The sequence below is a fragment of the Morone saxatilis genome, unplaced genomic scaffold, assembly GCF_004916995.1.
Source record: "Morone saxatilis isolate NCDOM2014 unplaced genomic scaffold, NCSU_SB_2.0 Contig4, whole genome shotgun sequence".
NCBI lineage: Eukaryota > Metazoa > Chordata > Actinopteri > Moronidae > Morone > Morone saxatilis.
In genome coordinates, this window is record NW_023339984.1 from 10,707,330 (window position 1) to 10,730,859 (window position 23,530).

At 41.4% G+C, this 23,530-nt stretch overlaps 1 protein-coding gene across 1 annotated transcript in view; it reads left to right on the plus strand.

Annotated features, from left to right (window-relative positions):
• The window catches only part of zmp:0000000660 (arf-GAP with Rho-GAP domain, ANK repeat and PH domain-containing protein 2), a gene marked incomplete at both ends in the record, with an annotated part of 120,109 nt that overhangs the window by 21,685 nt on the left and 74,894 nt on the right, over positions 1–23,530 (plus strand). The window contains 2 exon segments of the mRNA XM_035675832.1: positions 8,806–8,999; positions 18,828–18,934. Of these exon segments, the coding sequence (XP_035531725.1) occupies positions 8,806–8,999; positions 18,828–18,934 (301 nt within the window).

Consider the following 23,530-nt stretch of genomic DNA (forward strand, 5'->3'; position numbering starts at 1 on the left):
ATGCTGGAGAGAGAAAGGGGAAACAGGCCTGTGAGGGGCTATTAGAGCACCCAGTGAGGTTTAGATAAACACATACACATTACACACACACACACGCCACAAACCACCAGCACTTTTCCTCCCTGTCCCTCTGTTCACAGACAGACTGCCAAGGTGAAGGAACATGAATAGAGTTGTCCTACACCAATAGACACTTGGCAATGACACACTTCCTCTCTGGCTGAGAAGCTCGTTGCAAATGCTGCTTATTGTGCCAGCCGGTCTTTCCTGGCATGGACCTGGCAAGAAGGGAGTGACATTCAGAGGGAGACAGGACATAAGGACAGGGGAAAAGTTTTTTGAGTGTGCCAACTTCCTTAAATCTATCAGTTATTAGAGACATGTATTGGTGATCTGCAACCTTTCCTAACTACAAGCCATTTCCAGAACTGTACAATTTTGCTGTATCATCATACCGACCTTTCTTTCATGTTATGTGCATTAATGGACACTGGCCTGTGGATATGCCACCAAAATTTACATTGTACTGAACTTGGCCATCTCCTGCATGTCACCAGTGATTTAATTGCATTGTTGCACGTGTCTTTAGCAAGCAGCACTGTGACAAGACCAACATTACTGCATTAAAAAACATTTATGTTTTTTGCTGGTAGAAAAAAAAAACTGAACCTTTGTAATTTAGTGCCTGTAGCAATACGCCCACACCAACACAGGCTCTTGCGGTTTTCATCACAGTGCTATTTATGGTCTGGATACCCACTTTGTTCAATGAAAAGTAACTCAGAGTTGGATTCACACAGGTCCATTCATTTGTATATTTGCACTGAATACCAACCGCATTGTTGTTTGGTCTTTTCTGTGGAAATGAGATCTGAGTTACACTGTGTCCAAATTATACACAGTCTAGAGTTGGGTAAGGTCTCAGGCCTGTGTGAGTGGGTCAGAAAGGACGTTAGAGCACTCATCAGCTCTGATGACATCATTATAACAACAGGAGAAAATATTAGGAAACATAATAATATGTTATATTATATTAATTATTAGGTTAGACTATGTAAAAGATTTCTGCTATTAAATTTGTTTGATTAACAGATATCAAATTGGTTACAAAAGTATTATATTCTATAGCCCAGCTGGCCACAGAATAATCTGTTCATGGTGAAGAAGGTGAAAATAGACACCGTATTGCAACAAATAGTTAGTTTGTAATTACTTAACATTCATTCTTTGGACATTATTATTATACTGTATTTTAGCTCTTTTGACCATGGCTGCTTGTTAATTGATGACACCAGTGTTGGTGTTTTCTCTCTGTTCGGGTCTGCTCGTCGACAGCATTTGGAATTGGGTCTGATTGTTCTCAGGTCCTCTTCGGATCTTGTCTCCCTTTTTTGAAAAAGAATTTGTACTCATCAGTTAGGGTTTTCACTGACTGTTATGGATTGGGTCCAATAGATTCCTACCATTACATCAACTTTCTATGAACTTCAATTCATATGAAAATTCTAATTCTGTTAAATTTAAAATCGCCAAATGGTTTTCACTGGACACCAACAATATGCAAATTTCTGTTGCAAACTTTAGTCATTGGTCATTTCTGTAAAAGGCAGGCCTAAATAAGATGGCGTCTGAAAGTGTGTGCAAAGAAGCCAGCAGTATAATCGCAGCCTGGAGAGTTAGCCCTGCTGTGCTCCGTCAATTTGTCTCACACTCTGTACCCTCCATCCCCCCACCTTCTTTCCTTTTTTCTCAGTCTCTCCCTGTTCCCTTTTTCCAGTCAGTGCCTGAGCGTGAGGGACACACACACACACACTCTTGCGAGCATCATGAATCTTTCATGTGAGCGGGCTGTATAATCCCTGAGGCGTGCTTTCCGAGACCCACACACACCCACCTCCATCACCTTGCACCAGGAGAGAGGGAGAGAGGGAAACAGAGAGAGGGAAGGAGAGAGAGGGAGAGTTAGGAGAAAACTTGGCCTCATCACCTCATGCATCTTTAAACAGGCCCACTCGCCTTGTGGCGGAGAGTCATCAATCTTAGGGGAAACACATGAGAAAGAGGGAGACATGAGGAGACAGAAGGGAAAGAAGGAGTAGGTTAGTGAAGTGGAGGTAAGGAGCTGCTGGCTGATGCTATAGAGGTGAGAAGGGGAGAGGGGGGGAGAAAATGGTGGAGTGATGGTCAGAGGAGTGGGCGAGAGTGTTAAAGCCATCCAGCAGGGATTATTAGAAGAAAGGGGATAGGAAAAACAAGGCAGAGGAAGGGCTTAAACGAGGGAATAACAGGGACGGAGAGAGGCAGACGCGCAATCTCGGTGCGAAAAAGCAACAGCGAGGTAAAGGCGGGAGACGGCAGGGGGAGATGAAAAGGGCAGAGTGAAGATGGAGAGAGGGAAAAGGAGGAGGGAGAAGTGAGTGAATAATTGAAGGCCACCGGAGAGAGTGTGCACACAGCTGTCGGCTGATTCTCCACTTGGTCCGCAGGTGGCCTCTTCCCTCAGGTACTGTCAGCATGAGAGAGGAGAGATGGAAGGAGGAAGGAAGGCAGGCAGGGGGAGAGAAGGGGAGAAAAAGGGAGAAAAAGGGAGAGGGAGGGGAGGGAGTGATGCGGAGAGTAGTGGCAGCGAGGGGGAGGAAAGGAGAGTTTGGCAGGAAGAGACACGGCGGAGAGTGATGGAAAACGGTCAGGACAGGGAGGAGAGGTGTGGAAGGGATGCAGACAAATACGCTACAAGGGAGAAGATGGGATTTATGGTGTGAAGAAATGTTGATGATTTGTATTCTGATGCTTTGGCAATTGCCTTTCTCCAAGCCTGCTCCTAACACGTGTTGGTTTTGTTTGAGATGACAGCAAAGAGAGATGGAGAGAGATGTAGAGAATAAGTTGGGAGAACAGAATGGTTGGGAACAGGCCAGAGAGAGTATGATGGCAGAAATATAAACTCCCGAGGACATAGAGTGGGAGTAAAGTTGTATAAACTGTAGTGCATATTTCACTTTGCATTTATTTACTACCCAGTGGTTGGTTTTAGTTTCCCCCCTTTCTTTAAACTTGCATTGATTTATTTGAGCACAGGGTTGTGTTTGTGTCTATCTGATGAATGTACGTCCAACATTCACTCTCCTTTTTTTTTGCTTTGTTTTGGTCTTTTGGAAAATGTTGGACTCTTAAACATCTAACTGCTCTTCTGCGTTCATTAGCTACCCGCTAACTTGGTTTGTCTGCTGTTTTTTAGGCAGTATGCAGCGGGTTTGTTAGATATTTTTTCACTGAAAATAGAGGTTAATGAGAGCAGTGGGAATAATACAACTTTGGGCCATAAAAACCAAAACAATGGGCTGAAAAACATCAAAACGCCCCTTAAAATTCTCTGTGGCTTTGTCACTATGAATGACACACAAAATAGGTTTTCCCTTTGGAAATATAAAAAATGAATTAGTCTATTTAAATTTGAAGTAAACATGGCCTTACAATTAAATCATCTTTTTGTTTTAAGCTAGCTTCTTGGCTAGTGTGGAGTATATGTTACCATATATGTTGAGCTGAGGTCCACTATGCCGAGATAACAAAGCTTTCCTTAATAATTAATATTGATTTAATTTGGATTTTAATTGGTCCTGACTCATAATGCTGGATTCTTGTGAAAACTTAACATGCACAATTTTGATAAGGTTCCTAAGAATTGGATTATTATTTATTACAGCAATTATACCAATTTATGAACACAACATTTTAACAGTTGAAGCATGTCAGTGTCTTAAGTTGAGCAAACAAGCTAATACAATAGTGAGTCTAAATGACTTAAAAGAACCAGTATCTATAGGATTTCTGTACTGCTGTTGTTATGTTACTCATCAGCATATGCATATCACATACCAGTATGCCTGTTGTAAATGTTTAAGTCCGTGTTGTGCATGTATGTGCGGGTGAGATGATAGAAATGAGAGAAAAACAAAGCAAATGACCACGATCCCTCTGCTCGCTGTATTTTTTTCTTCTTTCTTTTTTCTGATTTTATCCCCGTTGATGGAGACCGTGTGGGCGGCTTCTAAGATCTCCGTCGAGCGCTGAGTGGACCTGGCTCTCATCTCATCCACTTTCAGTTAGGATTATCTGCCTCTCTCCTCGTCTCTCCCCATGCAAAGTGGAATAGTCTTTCAAATACGTGGCTATACATACAGTCCTTAACAAGCGCCGAAGGTAGATGTGGCTGTCGGGTTTGAGTGGAGGAGAGTAGCTGTGCGTTCTTTTTATATGCATGCAGAGGTGAGGGCATGTTTGCACACCGAGCAAAAATAATTTTGGCAAGCACGCCGGAGGTTCATGTGCGAGACTGCATGCGCAAACAAACAAAAACATATATCATATGCAAGACACATTCAGGCGCACAAGGCAGAGGCACATATGCTGACACACCGGCGTATAGGCATGCCACTGTTTCTCTCAATCCTCCCACCTCCTTTCCTCGCTCAGATTGACAGCTTGGGTCGAAGAAAAGAGTGGAGGGAGTGAGGAACGGCCCTGAATAAATGAACAGGCAAATAAGAGAGCGCGGGACAGGTAATGGAACTCAGAAAGCAGGGTGGGAATGGAACAGTAAAGCTTGGTGATGTAAAGAGCAGTCAATAATTGAGAAGGGTATTCATTATTGATATCAGCTCTTTGTAAATTCATAAGAATCTGGGGAGTAGCCTGACCATTGCTGAGTTTAGGACCAGGCAGCGGATACAGTATTTGGGAACTCAGAGGGGGGTCAGTGTGTGCCGGGGGAGGATACTCGGAGGAGAAACTTTTCCTCAGAAGTGGAGAAGCTTCCATGCAAGGTCAAAGATGGGCACGTGTCGGTAAAAGCTGCAGGGGGTCAGAAAATCACAGTCAAGAAGCTAAATAAGGTCAGTAGAGGACAATATCAGGTTGACAGTGGCCACAAAATGATTGACATGACACTGAGAACGCTCCCTCCTCCCACCCCCTTTCTCTTTCCCTCTACAGAGGGAGAGACCAGCAGGCACTCTAAAGGTAATGCAAGCTCACAGTTAGCTCTGTCAGATTTGAACGTGGAAAAAAAGAGAACAGTTTTTGTCTAAAAGTAAAATAAATAGCACACATGTACAAAGTAAAAATCATATTAAAAATGAAAAACATCCTAATTTGATTTGGTGATTATTTGTGCAATCATGACAAATGATAGCTTCTGATAAAGTACAAAATGTTCACCCTGAAATAGCGCATTGAAGACCTTTTCATACCCATTGTATAAATTAATTAAAAAAAGATCCAAGGATAATTGGGCTAGATCCAAAACGCGGTCAACCCAAACAAACCCAAATAGAGCGATAACACTAAAAGCAGCACAATGAGCTACCAGCAGTCAGAAAGACTGCTGAAGTGAAGGGCTGCAACTAATTGGCAGACTATTTTCTTGATCGATCGTTTGGTCTGTAAAATTTTGAGTCCAAGATGAAGTTGTCAATAGTTTTTGTTGTTCGATCAAAACATTCATTCATTCAACAAGACATTCAGTTTACTTTCATGTAATAAGTAGAAAATGTTTTGTTGATCAGTTCATTAAATAATCACTGCAGCTCTTGTGAGGTGCAAGAAAAACTTTATATGACACAATTTGACATTTTGACACACCTAAGATCTTGGTTGCCTGTAACTAAAGTGGACCCATGAAGACCTAAAAAAGTGCCATGACAATCCATTTGTGTTGAACAAACTTTTCATCTTTTCAAAACTTTGAAAAGTTTCCCACTTGCCACGACCACTGTATGAAGCCAGATTTTTTGCCTCCAAGTACTGTTGGTTCAGCCTTCTTTTCCTTGATATATTTCCAGGGTTACAGGCGATGGTTTTGTAGAAAATTGGTAACCACCAATACAAGCATCTGCAGCTAAACCATTTATTGACCTATGGACAAGCAGTACAATGTTGAAGTTCTTTTTTGAAGAAAATGTGCAAAATAGGACTTTTTTCAACTGTTATAGGCTATAAACTGTGTAAATATGTGTATTAGTTATCTAGGTAATGAGATGTCCAGTACAATGGAGGTCTTGGTTCCAACGCTCTGAGGTGCTTTAAGCAAGACCGTGCTTCCCTACCAGCTCCAGGGCTTTTTGTCCTTTTAGATTAGCAGTGGGAAGAAAGTGGAAAGACTTTGTTGAAATCAATAAAGTATCACAAAACAATTATTCTCTCTATTCTTAAATTGGCATGCTTCAAGAATTTGTTAACCTCCCACAAACACTTCCTCGTGCGCCTTTAAGCCTACACAGTTAATGGTACAATTGATTTTGGTGACATGATTTGTGTCGGTGGTCTTTCTTCTTTTGGCAAAGACCCGGCTCATAATAGGAATAATACTGTATAACAGAATGAAACTAAGAAGTGATCACACCAAGTGTAAAGGCATCTCCTCTGTGCCCTGAACGGTTTTAATAAAACACACGAGAACCGCTTGGAAATACACATATCAAGTCCTCTGTTTGGGGGGAACATTCATGAGATCCTCCATCCTGTGCTCAGATTCACGGGTATCCAAAAATACATTTCCTCTCCGACCACGCTGACGTTCACTGAGCATCACTTTGTCACTTCAGTAAAGTGTCATTCTGTCAGAGTATTGTTTTTGGATGATGAGTTGATAGCCACACAGGTTTTTGATATGAAGTGCATTTACTCAAAAACTTTCTTCCTTTATGGTTTCTCTTTGTCAGGAAAAAAGGGAGCCTTGTTGCCTTTTCACAAATCTGCAGGTCCATCCCGACTGATAGCTTAGTTTCATCAGTTTACAGAACAGTTTTGATTCCTTTTTCTGTCTGGTATTGAACAGTTACCACAGTGGGTGCTGCTTTGGACTAGTAATGTGTGTGTGTGTGTGTTCTTGTGTGTTTACAATCCTCTAGTATCTCTTGTGTTTCCACTTTGCTGGCTTTGATAGCACAGTGTCTTGGGTGGTAGGGGAATGGGCTTTACAGAGCCGGTTTCATGTCTTCTTTTATGTCCGTTTGAAAAGTTGTAGAGAAAAGATATCTGAGAGGCCTTTTGAGTGCACGTCGTTTGAATGTAAACCCGGGATGGAACATGATACACTATGCTACACTTGAGCCATTTAGCTGTGCAGTAATCCAGGGTGATATTCAACAATTAGAGATTCAGTGTCCTGTTCAAGGACAGATCGTTTTTGAAGTCCCAGTTATGGGACGCTCCCCCCAAACAGGGATTGTCCAGTCATATTTTAGCAAGGTACGGCAGGCCTGTATTCTCTGGATTTCTCCATATGCATGTGGATGTAGTAGCAATACTGTTAGCAATACTGCTTTAAATGGTGGTGTCTTTTTTTATTTTAACCTTTCCAAAACCACAAAACACAGAAACACAGACGTGTAAGGAATGGATTAAACAGTGTATTTGTTCTGCTTGTAACGTTAGCATGTCCGGCTAACTAGCTCTTCAGTAAAGTAAAAACCAATGCCAAGAGCATTGACAGTATATATAATTAACAGAGCTTTAAGGGTTTGTGAAGTGAAGCCAACGCAGATGTGCCTTAAACCTGTGTTCTGTGTAATGGCCAGCAGGGGGCGGCTCCATTGGCTGCAATATAAAACTATAGCATGCAGTCCTTACCCCGAGAAATTACCCGACTTCTCACTTGATTTATTAGCTCAGTAAATTGTTTCCTAATGAGTTTATGATGTCAAATGCTAGTTCCAAGTCTTCTTCCATACATCATGAAGTTAATTTTGTAAATAATGGTGCAATTCAGAGTAAAACAGTTAATAAAGCAGATTATACTTTTAGGCGTGGTTACCTTGTGATTGACAAATCTTTCTTTGTGAGTGAGTCTGTCCAGCGCATTCTTACACCCTTTACCTGGACCATCAGTCATCTGTTAGCATGATATCAACTAAATGCATATTTAAGACCCCTTTTTTTTAAAGAGCTCTTACTTTAAGAGGCGACAGTTGTGATTTCAGCTCGCACAATCAATTCAGTCAGTGGCTAGAAATGAAAATCCTGCTTTTGTGCGTCTGTCTTAAATCTAGGATCCATTGTTTCAATAATTAATGAGAATTTCGAAGGTAAATCTGCCACCGTTATTACTGTAAACTGTGTATGTGCTGTGTAAGAACATAAAGCTTTATGGGGGTTAGTGGAGTTGTTCTAACCACAAGAACTTTCTGTCTTTTTTTTTTAACAAATCAAAGTGCTAGTCCTTCACAGGTGAAACAAACCGCTCTGTAAAATGTATTCACAGCTTTCTGTGTCATTTTCCAGGTTGAGCTAAATGAGTAGATTCACAGAACTATGGCTGCGTCTCATTAGAAGCATATTTTTTAATGATATATTTTAATTAGGTGGTGTGTTTGACTCAAATTACCCCGGCTACATCTCGCTCGAGGCTTGCAAAGCTCAGAGTAGCAGCTATCTATATCTCTAGTGCCAGACTTTGCACTTTTAAGCTTTGCAGGATATTCTTTTTTTTCCAGGGGCTAAGTTAATTTTCACCAATCATAGCTCATCCTGCATTTCAATTACTTTTCTTTAAGACTGAACATTTCTGTATCAGTATGAAATGGAGTTTAGCAGCCAACAAGCCAGTGTAACCCACCGAAGGGGATGCAAAAATGATGAATTAACAATATGATTCAAAGGCTTTAAGATGCCCCGGTCTCTCTATGTCTGATTCTCTTCTTGATTTTGTTCTCTATCGCTTTCACTCCTTCACACACTTGTACCCACATGCATCTACTTCTCTTTTTGTCTCTTTCCGTGTCTCACTCATGCACGTGTCCACAGGGGAGCGCCAGGAGTGGATGGAAACTCTTCAGACGGCCACGCGCCCCCCCGCCTGCGGCGCCCAGAAGCGCTCCAACAGCCTTCCCCACCTCTCCTCCACAAACAAGCGAGGCTTGCTGGAGCTTCGCGGTTACAAAGGCAGAGTGCTGGTGTCCCTGGCGGGGAGTAAAGTCAGGCTCTGCAAAACAGAACAGGTACTTCCAACACCGCCGGGACATCCTCTCTACAGGATGACAGCTTCCTGTTTGAAAAGGGAAGATAATAATCACAGCCTATTTTGAAGCAGATGAGGCAGAGATGGAGATGTTCATGAAAGATATAGAGATGTTCATGAATGTCTAATGCAAAAACAGTAAATATAATGTCTGAAAATGCCCCAGGGTTCACTGAGATATATTGCGCTCTATTTATGGTGGGTACAAGCACAGGAATGACTGAGTGTAGCCAACTTACTTATGCAACTTTGTTGACCAGACATGCAAGCGCAACTATGATCAATGCAGCGCAAACTGGAAAAGATGTGGGGAAAGAAAAAATGTATTGTGAATATATAGTTAGTGGAAACAATACTTTATTAGCAGATAGAATTGGGACAATCGTTTCCTTTCCACGACCGGATTAACCCACTTGGGAGGCAGGGTCAAAATTGTGTTTGTGCCATGTACATTTTGACTCAAAGAGTTAATGATATAGTACCCGTCTCTAGGATCTTATCTTTTGGGTTGACATTCTGCTTCTGTGGTGGATGTTCCCAATCATTACATTAACACTTACCAGCTGATGAATGCTGGGCTTTGCATACTGTCGAAGGCTTAGGGCCCTGGCACATGTCCCCTGCTCCTCTCATCAACTTTAAAAGTACTGCAATCCCAGGCTAGTCAGCCAGCAGCACTATAAATGGCAACAATTGCCCCTGCCCTTTTTTCTTTGCTCTTGTGCCAAATTGCCCTTTGTCCAGCCAGAATTTTTGGTGTTCTGAAGAGACACTTCCAAGCATCATTGTTGCCCAAATGTCACACAGTAAGCACCAAATGCCCCTCTGGTCAGCCCAAGTGATCACAAGTGATCCTCTGATGTGCCAAGTGCCCCTTTTGGTTCATCCATTTGCCCTTTTGCAGGCCTAAGTGCCAGATTATTACTGCTCTGGTGTGTCCTATAGGGCAAACATGAACCATAACGGGAACTTGTTCCTTTATAATTTTGAGAATCTGTGCACACTAATCTCCAGAGGACAAAATCCTTCTGATTCAGATAACAACTGTCTCTCTTCTGGAAACACTTTTTGTCCATTTTTTGTTTTGTTTTTGAGTGGTTTCAAGATAACTTTTAGAAGAATGGGTCAATCTGCAAAGAACCTGAATCCGACACTTCCCATAATGCAACTCCAAAACATCTCTTCCTTTCGACAGCAGCACTGCCTTTCTTCTGGCGCCACCTTTTGGTTGATTTTGTCCGATTAGTGGTAAACATCGAAGATTATTAGAGTTCATTCATTTAAGTTTGATTTGCTTTATTAATCGTGGAAGCCTGGGTTTGCTGTTTTGTGAATGCACGAGTTGTGTGTATTTTTCTTATTGAGAGAATGATGTGAGGGTTTATTTGTAGGTTTGAGCATATTCCTTTAATTTCACACAGTCCGCGTCATAACATCAGTCCTTACATAACAGGCACAGTGACGGCAGTTTTGAGGAGAGATGTATACAGTGAAGGTTTGTAACTAACATACGCAGTAATGCGATTCATCTTATTGTTTTGTCAGTGTCATTTTGTTTTACACTAATTTAATTTGAGTGACACTTTTGCATTGTAAGTATTGTAGACATGTTCTGCAATATAGTGTTCTTTTAATTTGTAATTATATTTTAGCCCATTTTCCCCTCTTGTTAAATCTGCACTCAACCACTGATTCAAGAAACTAATCAAGTATTCACAAACATATTATTTGTCTAAATATACCCCGTGGTTAAAGTGAATATTTATGCAGTAGCTGTTTGGACTATTAATCATGGTTTCTTATTTTATTAAGCAAAGCATTTTGAGTTATTCTGACTGATGAGGTATTTGTACTATAGCACATTTGTGGGCTGAAATCTCCTGTAAATATAAGTGACCAGCCCCCAGATGGCAAGGGCTAAAAGGAAAAATAAAACTTTCCACATGCGGTATAAAAAAGGTTAGTCTGGTCTTAACCTCAGTACTGTGGCAGTTTCTCTATAAATCCTATAAATATCAACAGTGCTGCACCTGCCTTTTAAACTTTATGTGGCTTAATTCCCATTACTCCTGACTTCATGTGTACTTTATAATCCCTCAAACTGCTCAGTGTCATATTTATTCTCTGGATACTAGACTGTTCTTGTTTTTGCAGCTTCTGATGAATTTCCACAGTCTTTCAGTGATTTTCTCTTGCGCTTCCATAAATCTTTTGAGAGACTTGCATAATCGGATCGAAGCAGCAGAGGAGAGCAGAGTATGCAGACTTTTAGTCACTAGCATGGGTCAAGTTCAGAAGGTACCTATATATGACGCGTGCTTGCACACACAAAGTAAAGTTGTGGCTGGTTGTGTCCTGCACAGAATTAATAAAACAAAACTCACGGGGGGGACAGGTTTGCAGCTGATCGAAAAGAATTATAGATCAGGAAAGCAGTGTGGCTGAATCACTGAAACATTACTTCACCAGCCACTGTTCCTATAAAAACAGATTCTTCCACCTTTTTGTTTTGCCGGAAAGTTCTGCATTGTCATCCACTCTTGCTAGCTTCAGCACAGAGTCCGATATCAGTCGGATATCAGTCTACACAGCCACATCTCTGTTTTTAACTTTGGAAGGAGCCATGGTAACTGTTCCTCCCCGTTTACAGGAATGGAACACATGGCAAAATGTAAATTTGTCTGACTTGTTTTCACAGCGCGAGTAGTACCCATTTTTACACACTGCTAAAATATTACCGGCTTCCTTGTAGTGCTTTACCCTTGCATTACCAACGGACCCATAACGTCAGCGAACTCCTTTAACTAGCCTATTGGTGTTATTCTTACAGCTCTTTCTGATAACTTACATCTCCTCTTAACTGCAGAATAAAGAAAGAGATACATTTTCTTTTAGTAATAGCTTCTCCTGAGTCTTTCTTGATGTGAGTCCAATAAAGCCCTGATATTCCCTGCTCACGAGACTCTGTTCTCTGCCCACTCCTGTCCCGGCTGCAAGATATCCTATCTGAGATGGAAAGATACCTCATACTTGGTAATACTATTCCTTAAAGTGCCTCGCACGTATTTGTGTGCGTATTCGATAATGCTACCCGCATTCAGCTCATTTCCATCCCTCCTTGGCTCTCATTTTGTTTCGCCCGCTCTTTTAGTTTTGTTGTTTGCCTTTCATTATTTTCTTCATTAGCGTGAACAAACATCTTTGTTAGAATTCTCTTTTGGGTATCACTCCATGTCAGCACATTTCCACTTCCTTGATCTGAGACAGCAGGAGAAACGGGGAGAGGGTGGGTGGGGGGAGAATCAGAGAGAGAACAAATTAATTGTATTATTTCAGCTTACAAGCTAAATCCCCGGCATAAATGCGGCAGCAGCAGCAGTGCCTTTTGCAGAGAGGGAAGGGAGACGGCAAATGAAAGACAAGGGAATAAGAGACAGACACAAAGGAGATAGAAGTACAAAGATGAAGTGAAAGGGATGCAAGGGAGGGGGCGGGGGCGTTTCGGTGCAGAGGGCGCATGAGTGAGAAACGAGCGTTGGTGGTTTGCAAGAGAAAAGAGAGCGTGATGGAGAGCGAGAGTGCAGGGAGGGAAGTAGACCGTTGCCCTGTTCAAGTTCAGTGGAGTGGAGTATTTAATCTAACATGATGAACGAGCTATTGGAAACATCATCCTCCCAGCTCCTCCTCTACCACCCTACCCCATTTCTCACGGACCATGAAGCCCCGTGATGAAGCTGTGTTTAAGGTCATTTAAACGCCAAGGTAAAGAAAGTCAGACGGTGTGCAAAGTGTCACATAAACACGTTTTCACTTCGAGAATGATCTCCCTGCCACGGGCTGCATACTGTAGGCAGATTGGTACAACCTGGGTTTCGTGTCTCATCATCTCATACATCACAAGTCCTCTCTGGTTTGTGTTCACTCCGGTAGCTGAATGATTGATTGACTGTTGGATTATCATATTTCTTGCTGTCATCTTGTATGTCATTTAGGTTCCCGCTAGCTTAGTGGAACCCAGTATTGCCAGCACAATCTTGGTAGAAACAAAAATGCCTCCCACATATCTTTTACTACTACTTAGCAAAAGTTACACATACAGTAGAGCCCTCCTCTGGTGGGAAAGGTACTCTGAGTATACAATAACAGCAAGAGTGAGGATTTAATTAATCTCTACTTTAATTAAATCTCTTTCTCATTTGCACCTCTTAAGATCTGCTTTGTAACAATTAACATCATCCCAAGACTGCAAGACCGTTTTGTAGAATTTGTGACACAGGAGCGTGTTTCGTTTTACCAAGGCCCTCGTCTTGTAATGAGTTTTGTTTCTTTTGGCATACCTGATGTAGCTGAAAGATAATCAGCACATTTTAAATACTCTTGCTGTTCTACTGTATGTGGTGAGTGCAAGTTACACCTGCATTATATTTATTTATGGCTAACTGGATGCAGCGCAACAAATTTTAAGCATGACGACACATTAAAGTTATATGGTGAATGTGCTTATTTACACATCCGGCATACATCGAGCGACATTAGCATTCATTTGATAGTTCTGTTCACCTATGAATGCTCAATATTGTATAGTGTCTTCCATGTTTTGAGATGTTTTTATGTTGATTTTGTAATTGTTTTTTGATGTGTGTTGTTGAGGTATGCTTGTTTCTGTGAATCAATAAACTGTAGCACTGTGCCCAAGACAAATTTCCCCTTAGGAACAATAAAGTTTATTCTATTCTATATTCTATTAACTCTTCCTTTAGCTCTATTTGGGTCTCAAACAACTCCTGAGGAAAAAAAATGTCTTTTTAGCTGCTAAAGGCTAGCTGCAAAGTCTCTACCTTTTGTTTGCCATTTGGTACGAGGCATATAGGGAGTTTGGCGTACCTTTTTTTTGCTAAAAACTGGAGCCTTTTCACATTACACATTACGTAGTGATTGATCGCTCATATAACAAGACAAAGAGTCTGCCGCTACACTAGCGGCTCTGAGGCTTTGAGCTAAATGCTATCGTCAGCATACGTGTTCACAATGACAATGTGACAATGCTGATGTTTAGCAAGTATAACGTTTACCATGTTCACCATCTTAGTTTAGTGCATTACCATGCTAATATTAGCTAATTATCACCAATTATTTGCACATTAACAAAATATATTGGATACCATTGGAGCCAGAATGGTATCACCAAAGTCAGTAGGATTTATCTTCTGGTGACCATCAAGGTCTGTACAAAATTTCAGATCAGTCCATCCAAAGGTTTTTGAGATATTTCAGTCTGGACTGTGGTTGACAGGCTGAACAGCACTGTCACCACCACGCTGCTAGCATGGCTAAAAATTGATGTGTGCATCTTTAAATATTAAATCAGATTTACAAAGTTTGATCTGAACAAGCATATGATTCATGCCAGATCCAGCCAGGTTGGCACTAAATTGACTCATTTGGGATTAGAAACTCAACCTTTTACTTTTTGCCAAAACTGCTCTTCACTGGCTGAGCTTAAGTCACACTGAAGTACAAGTCAGACTCATAAAGTCTTTATAGCTGTGATCCACATGCACAGTGAAGTTTTATGAAATATTGTCGACCAAATGACTACTCACTGTTGGTTGCACTTTAAAATCTCTCCTCACTTAAATACATGATGTTTTTCGGTGAAGTATTGACCAGAAATGAACATGCTTCTTGTTCAGGTTTAGTACAAGTGCATTCATCACTTGCCTCTTTCTGTTTCTCCACATATTCGGTGGAATTATTTGTCTTTTTATCCTCTATCATTGATTGTAGCTCCTTGCCGTCCATGACGTCTCACTCCTTGATGTTTGAAATAATCTTTTAGTCTTTTGTCTCCATTGAGTGTGTGTGCTCTTTTAAACCCACCTACCTCTGCGAGACACAGTCTTTGCCTGCATGCTTTTAGAGCATCTTAAGCTGTTGAGTGGACATGGAATTGGAGATAGAAGTAGAGGCCGCCTTTGCTTGTCTGGCTTCTTTTTAGAGCCGCTCGGTGCTGCGGAGCAACTGACTCACACAATAAGAGGTTGGAAAGCTTTGAAAGAAATTATAATTGGATGCATAGCTTGAATATTCAGAGTGGGCCTTTGCTCAGCACTTACCAGGTAAAGGTTATTCATTTTAGGTACGAGAGAAATTCCATTTTCTCTCACACTTAGCAGAAATCTGGTGTGTTTTCGTGATTTGAGTTGATGAAGTTCTCTTAAAATACTTTATTAAACGTGGTATGTGAGCAGAAAAGTGCATAAATCACACATGCGTACGAGCAATCGCCCCCAGGGCCTTCGCCCCTCTCTCCCCCCCCACCCTTGAGCGCCATTATTGCCACCTACCCCTTGGCTGTTGTAATTGGGTGAGTTATTTTTACTGCCTTTCCTTCCTCTTCCTATCCCTCCTTCCCTCCATCCTTGGTGAATTAATTGGAGAGGGCAGGAGGCCACGGCACATATTGGGTAGGTAACGAGTGGCGAGGGCTGGACGGCCACTAACACCCAGTGCTCTAATTGGCTGCCTGAGAGGGATGAGGGTCATTAGGTATAGGTGACTGCTTTGCCCTCTCTGCACAGACACGCACACATGCGCATACCTTCAGACAGGCGTATATGTGCACATACGACACGTCCGTCTCCATATATCAGTCCAGTGTGAAACAGGTTACAATAAAACATGTAAACCACTTCCTCCTTCTGTTTTTAAATCACACCCGCTCGCTGCCTTCAGATCCGCGGGTGAGCCGAATGGTTTGCGTGAATGGGCTTCGGGTGAGGTTGGTCCATGCCCGCAGCTCTCGTTACCGCGTCACGCATCCTCAAACCTCAGAAACATGCAGACTTTAAAAGAGCGATGACCGTACGTAGTCATAATTGATAGGGTAGAGCGGCAAGTTTCGGCTGCTTCAGAGCCCTCACATCAAAACTTTTAGCTCAATTAGGACCCGGCCGTACAGTGGACTCACTTGTCTCACTCTCTTTCTGTCTCTTATGTCGTCCTCTTCCAACCTCAGAGTGTCTTAATTACGCAAAATGCTTCATAGGATCTGATCTCCACGCTGCCGGCGTGTTTCTACTCCACTAGCTCAGTATCATTGTGAGGAACTGTTCGGGAAGGAGAATAATTGCTTGGGTTTTCCGCCGCAGTCCTCTAAATTAGTTTGAAGTAGTCTAATTGGGGCTAATGATGGTCAAATGAAGATTTTGACAACATTAGCCCCAATTGAACCAACCCACACACAGCACTGAAAGATCAGGTTGGAAATCCTGCAGCGTGCAAATATTTAAGTGACTTCCTCCTTGTGTTGCAATCTGCAAAATTTGGCTACACCGAGAAGTTTGCAGCTAATTAGTTGAAGACTTCTGCAAGAGACGTGGCAGCGCTCTCCCCCACATGCGTAAACACACACGCACACGTCTTTGCTCTGCTAGGCCATGTATTCCCAAAAAGCGCCTAATCAACAAAGATGGTGTCGATTCATTTTCCTCTCTTTGTTTGGTGTAATTAGTGTAAATTGTTTTGCTGGTGAAGAACAGCTAGCACAGAAAACACACATGCTTTATAGCTGGCACAGCGTGGCGGCGTTTAGCGCTCCTCGCTAAGGCGGTGTTTTGTGATCCGCTGTTGAGGAGTATTGGCGCAGGTCCTGCTTTTGTTCTGGCTCTTTCTACACACACACACTCACTCACTTTCTTTCTGTCAACTGCTCAGCTGACCCCTCACCCGTCTCACCCACTCCCTGCAAGGATTACCAAGACCTTCTTTCACTTATGCTTTCTCCCTCCTTCCCCTTTCCTTTGTGTTCTCGCTGTCTTTCTCTCCCCCATCTTTTGACTCACATTTTTTGGCTTTGTCTATGTGCCTCAGTGATGGAGTAAAGTGTGTATTTTCTTTTCTTTTTCTATTGTAATTTTGGACGCCTGTGTGTGTTTTTGTGCTCTATTTTGATGTTGTGCCTATGTGTGTGGGTGTTGATGCATTTCTTTTGTCTTCCTGTCTGTTTCTTCTGTCTCAGCTCAGAGCTCAAGGCTACAGAAAACGGTCTAAACTGCTGTGAGTGTTGAGGGTGAAGCGGAGAAGGGAGGGTGCGATGCAGAGTTATAGTGGAGCTTATGAAAACTGTGCCTCTGCATCTAACCCCTATTTCTGAAATGGGCCTCAGAAAACACTGAGGCTGAAAGCTTGGGTTGGTTTGATTCCCCAGATGCACCTTTGCCTTTCGCAGAGCTTTGCCGTTTCACACAGGTATACACACACACGCGCGTGCGCTCCATACAACAACACACCCTATAGCCTCACTTTCTGTCTTGCTTTAACTCTCACGTCTCACACACACTTGGTTTTGTGCGTCATTGGTGAGAAGGAGAAAAAAAACCAATGACTGCGTTATTGGTCTGTCACAAGTTATTTTCAGCCGGCCTCTCACACGTCTAACTCTATGTCCAGTGCCATTTCCAAAAAAAAAAAAATACAGCCCACAAGACGCCAGGCAGCTGAGACTGAGAATGTCCCTGCAGTTATTGTGGATCTTTATTTTAGTGTTTGTTAGTTTTCATTAGACCAAATGACATTCAAACCCCATGTGAGAAACAAGTTGTGACTTTAATGAGGCGACCTGTTGATCCCATGTTATTAGAGAGAGCCTCTAATTTGGCCAAAAACGGCTTTGTAGTGGTGTCTAGTGAAGGACCCTAACATTTGGGGCCATTTGGGAATACATTTGAGTTTCTGTGTTTATTTTGAACATTTGCAGGACACATTTTCTGCCTATAAAAGTGAGAAAGTGATTCAAGACAATGACTAATGCTCAGTTGACATGTTTCTTAGCTGTCCATCCGTGCTTCTATTTTCCGCCTCTTGCAGGTCCTCGTCGGGGTGGTGCATTATCAGGAAAGGTATTCTCCCTATCTATTTCCCAGAGGGGTTCAGTGGGCATCCTAATGCGATCAAACCACCTTAACTGGCACTTTTTTTTTGAAGGAATAGTTCATCATTTTGGGAAATTTTGCATATTCGAGGGCATGGATACGACTGTGTGTGTGTGTATGTATGGTAAATAAAGACAGCTGGTTAGATTATCTAAGCATAAAGACAGAACATTTGGTAACAGCTAGCCTGGCTCTGTCTAAAGGTAAAAAAAACTCACCTACCAGCACCTCAAAAGTTCACTAATTAACACATAACACCCTGTACTACGGTTGTTTTTACACTTCTGTTTTGCTAATGAGATAGAATGTGTTAATTGGTGAGCTTTAGAGGCTCATATTGGTGGATATGGTTTGGCCAGTGCACGGCTACCTGTCCGCCTGTTTCCATAAATAACAATGAAAATGTGAATTTAAAAAAGTGTAAGTTAAGAAGTTAAGAACTAACAACTTGTCTTAAATTTTGTGGAGAAATAGACTTAGATGACAAGATTAATACAACTCTTATACCTGTGGGATTTGTCGTAGCTGAAGCCAGGAGGCCATTAGCTTAGTTTAACATGGGAGGAAAACAGCGAGCCTGCCTTCCAGCACCGACCAAACCAGCATACACAAACAGAAATGTCAAAAACTAATTCTAAAAGGAGTTAAATGCTGAAAATATTTCTTGGTGAACAGCGGCGAGGCTAGGGGTTTCCTTTTGCTTCCAGTATTTAAGCTAGGCTAGGCTAGCCTAATTGACTCCATACTTAACGCACAGACATGAGAGTGGTATTGATCTTCTCATCTCACTCCAGTAAAAAGAACAAAAAACCAAGGCCATTAATTGTGGGTGTTTTTAAAGTGGCTCCATCTCTCTGTTTTGTGTTTTTTTTCAGGACTATAAAGCAGGTCTCGCTATAGCTGAAGTGGAACTGACTGCTGCCAATATTAAAGACCTGGACCGCAGGGGCTTTGATATCAACACACCTTTCAAGAACTTCTGGTACGTCTGGACTCGCACTTGCACGCATATGATTTTGTGCATGTACGCATATCTCTTTTCTTGCCCATCTTCTCCCGCAACATAGAGCTATTCATGATGTGTCTTTTTTATGTGTTTGTGTGAGAAAGAAAGTGCACTCTTTTCCGTTTGATCTCACGGCTCTTACTTTAACAGATCCTCTGTTTCTCATTGCTGTTTTCATCATCTGAAAGGCGGATGTCAGTGGAGGAATATCTCCTTGAATACAGGCGCCTCAAAACGATGTATTCAACAGGTTGACACTGCAGCGCACCTCCACATTTGTTTAAAACCTCACTGGGGGTTGTGTGTCAAGACTTTCATTCGTATTCCTGTCTTTAAAAAAATGTCCCTGCATTATCATCTAATTTTAAACATATAGTTTGGGAAATGCCCTTCACATACACTAATCCCCTTGCTACACTGTATTTTAATCTCAGTAATCACATCTCGTGAAGCATTTATATTCCCAAATTACTCAAACTAAAAGACAAGGGCAAGCATTTTAGTTAATCTGCTCTTATACATGTATATATTTTTTAATAACCCTGGCTTTTCTTCAAGAGAGTCAGAGGATTAATTCAAACCTGAATGTTTTTAAGGCTTTAAAATAACAAAACTCATCAAACTTATCTGCCCCCTTTTTTTCCTATCTTTTCAGAAAGATGTGCAAATATAAAACCATTATGTATCATGAAGTAAAAATAAACTCGAATGCCATTTAAAAAGACCAAAGTGAGTCAAGTGAGCAATAAAGAACAAATTGATGAATGAGATGAGATGAATGTTGAGAATCTTGGCTGAGATCCTTTTCCCACCTGTTGTTTGGTGGTTTTGATCCAGTCCTGTTAGTTCTGCTCCATTACCACGTTCACACTGGCTTTTAAAAAGACTGACTGTCATTCATTGGACAGTTGTGGTCACTGTCATCCTGCATTATCGGAGCTAGGAAGAGAAACAGGACAGACATGAAATAGATGAAATAGACACATATCGGACTGTTGGCCTCCTTAAGCGTAGCGTAGCTACCACATAGCCGCTAACAACGCGCAGAAACTTTAACAAACGACATGAATGTGCTTCTAGTGACTGTAAAATCGAGGGGTGTAAATACACTTTAATATCACAAACAAAAATAAAGTTTCTGATACCATTTGTTATTTTCAAATTATTCAGTCATTTGAAACAAATGTATACACTTTTATTGTTTACAGAACAAAATGTCGTTTGTTTTTGTTAGAGATGTAAGGCTTGAAACTAATGAGCAGGCGTTGTCACAAAGTTAAGACTCTGCTCTAATGAGAGAAAGAGAATCTCCTCATAAGTTTCTTTTGACTGCACTTTAGTGGCACTCTGTGTTCTCCTGTCGGTTCTCTTTCACAAACCGGCCCCCACCACCACATGGCAAACTTATTGGTCATTGCAATAAACACGCTACATGAGAACAGGGTCCTGTACAGAAATCACTACGTATCGATTGGGATTTTTTTTTATTGAAATCTCCCGAGAGCTTCGCGCAGGTATCGCTGCCTCTGTGTAGGCCACAAAGCCTTTCAGGTGACTCCAATCCCTGAGGGCCTACAATCAATGAGCGCGCTGCTTGTTTGTGCTGTAATGGCCCATTTAGAATACAACCGTCACAGCTGCCTGGACAAAGCACGGCTTGTTTGTTTTGTGCACGCTTGTTTGCTAGTTTCTCTTCTTTTTTTTTAACTCTTCCTTTTTTGCCTGTTGTCTTGTGTAAAGATTTTTTTCCCCCCTCATTCCTCTACCTGTCTGTTGTATGTCCGATCGATCTGTTTGTGTCAGCTCCCTTAATGGTCCCATCGTTTGGCAGCTTCGTTATTACGCTGTACGTAATTGCCATTTTGTGTGAAACAAAAAAGAGGTGGAATTAAAATGAGTTTAGGTCTCCCGAATTGTTTTGATGAGGTGATTGCTGAAAGGGTTTTATTGTGTGTGTGTGTGTGTGTGTGTGTGTGTGAGTGTTTGGATCAAATCGATTGGTAGCCCTGGGAGCGTTCTCCTACCTGCTCAAGGTGGGGATTAGTGAGAAACTCATCTAATCACTTTAAGCTGTGGAGACTCACTTTGGCTTTTCCATTGTTTTGCTGCCGTTAAATGGACAGAGCGTTCAGCCCGCTGTGGTAGATGCAGTAGCAGACTTTTTATGAGTAGAGAGAATGACAATGAGGCGGAGAGGAGATGTTACCAGACAAAGACACTCAACTTTGGAGAAAAGAAAAACTTTGTGCTCTTCAGATCAGAAAGCACCTACTAAAGTAAAGCTGCAGATAAATGCCTAGCTCAAGGGCATATTGAAGAAAATCCATGTTTGTCTGGTTTTGTTTTTGTTGGTGCATACAACTCCATTGTATCAGTGTGGCAGCCGTAAAAAAAACTCTGCTGTGACTGTTAAAACACTACTCATATTGCCAGATGTACACTGAAAAAAATACTGGCTGCCTCTGTCCGTCTTATACAAATTTGAAGTATTTACAGCCTTTTTAGGACCAAATTTAATTTAACCTAGAATTTTGTCCCCATTCACTTACATTGGAATCATGTTCAAAAGCTGTATTTTTATTTACATTTACAGCGATACTGCAAATATGCCCCGATGGCAATGCTGAAAATGCTGAAATTAAATGAAAATAAATGTAACTTTTACGCAACTGTGTTAACATAATCGCAGTTCTGACTTATGATTGATTGAATCTGAAGTCGGATGTTGTCTCAGGATTGTTTAAACTCCGCAAACTGTTTCACACTACCTCATTGAGTCTCTTACGATCCATCAATCAGGCAGTTGCTTGAGAAAATGTTGATCACAATGGTTCATCATTCTGCCTCTTGAAGTGTTGGACACGGCTTTAGAAGATAACCAATAACAGTACTTGCCCTCTCTAAAATTAAAAAAACAAAAAAACAAAAACAAAATTGGGATCATTCAGTACTGTAACAGTTGTTTCTGTATGTGCTATAGTGGCTAGTTACAGTGCTATAATGGCAGTGAATGCAGCATTGTGCACAAAATCACTGTACACACTGAATGCACCTCACTCTTACTCTCTCATGCCTTCCTCTACTTTTTCTTAATTTTGTTTTAATCTTTTCTTAACATCCACCTTTAATCCTTTGGGTTTAATGATTAAAGACATTTCTCTTCTAACTTTGGATCGGGATAACTCATTTCAGTTTAATCTTTTTTGGCTTTAACTGTGAGGCCAAAAGTTATTTAGAGGTCTCAGTGACTGGCATTCACCGGTAATAAATGTAATTGGGAATGACTGGTGGTCATGTCCGTTGAATTTTTAAATAAATATCAATGCTCCTCAGCTTGGACTGATGAAGTCTTATTTTTAAAAATAACTTATATTTAATAATATAAACCTCTTTATATTTGACTCTCTTACCGTTATGTACATTATGCATGCATGCAAAAGGAGCCGTATTCATCATTCATGAAGAAGTATTAGATTTGCTCACTTACATGTAGCATGTGGGGTAGCAGTGGAGAAATACCTTAAACAGCAAATAAGATAAAGGACACCAGTGGGAGTAAACTTAAATCTAATGCTCAATTTAACTGAGAATTTAAAAAAAAGCCTGTCAAGCCACTGCACATGGATATTGGATTTCCCAATTTAATTGTCTTTAACATTTTATACAAAATACATTTTCATGAGAGGGGACTGTTACTAGGTCCTTGGATGAATGGGGAACCCTGAAGCTGACTGTAAAGTGCAGTATTTCCCACTCCAGACCATGAAGGTCATGCAGACCAATTGAAATGGAATGTTAGATGTGCTTTTTTAATAGAATAGTTTGACCTTTTGGGAAATACGCTTATTTGCTTTCCTACCAAGAGTTGGATAAGTCAATGATACCACTCTCATGTCTGTCTGTTAAATATGGAAAGCTTTAGCCAGGGGACAGTTATCTTAGCTTAGCATAAAGACTGGAAACGGGGGGTAGAAACAGCTAGTCTGGCTCTGTCCAGCGCTAACAACCTATCAGAACCTCTATAGCTCAGTAATTAACAAGTCATTCTTTTATGTACAAAAAACTAAGTGTAAAACCAATGTTTTTCGAGTTGTGTGCCGGACTATTTCTGGGCTTGGAGCAGTGACTTCCTCAAGTCTCTGCTGGTTGCCTGGGAACCTCACAGTGATGACAAGGTTCCAGGAAGTCACTGCACCCTGCCACGAGATAATCTTACCATTGGACGGTGCCACACCAGCTGTTTCCCCTTGTTTCTTTTTGCTAGGCTAAGCTTACCATCCCCCCTTCTTGTATTTAAGCTAACGAAAAGACTTCTCAATCTTCTCATCTAGCTCTTGGCATTGGCACGAAAGCGAATAAGCATTTTCCCAAATGTTCCCAAATTGTTACATAAACTGTCATGTGTTTGACGGCTAAAAACGGCTGATTGCTCTCTTAGTTTACTTTCAGCTTTGATAACTTTTTCGGGATAATTACATGGAAGCAGCGTGAATAACATGAAAGCTCTAAGAGCCCTGTGTGATGGGGAGGGAGAGGATGCAAGCCCGAAGCCTGTGGTTGTCAGGGTGATTG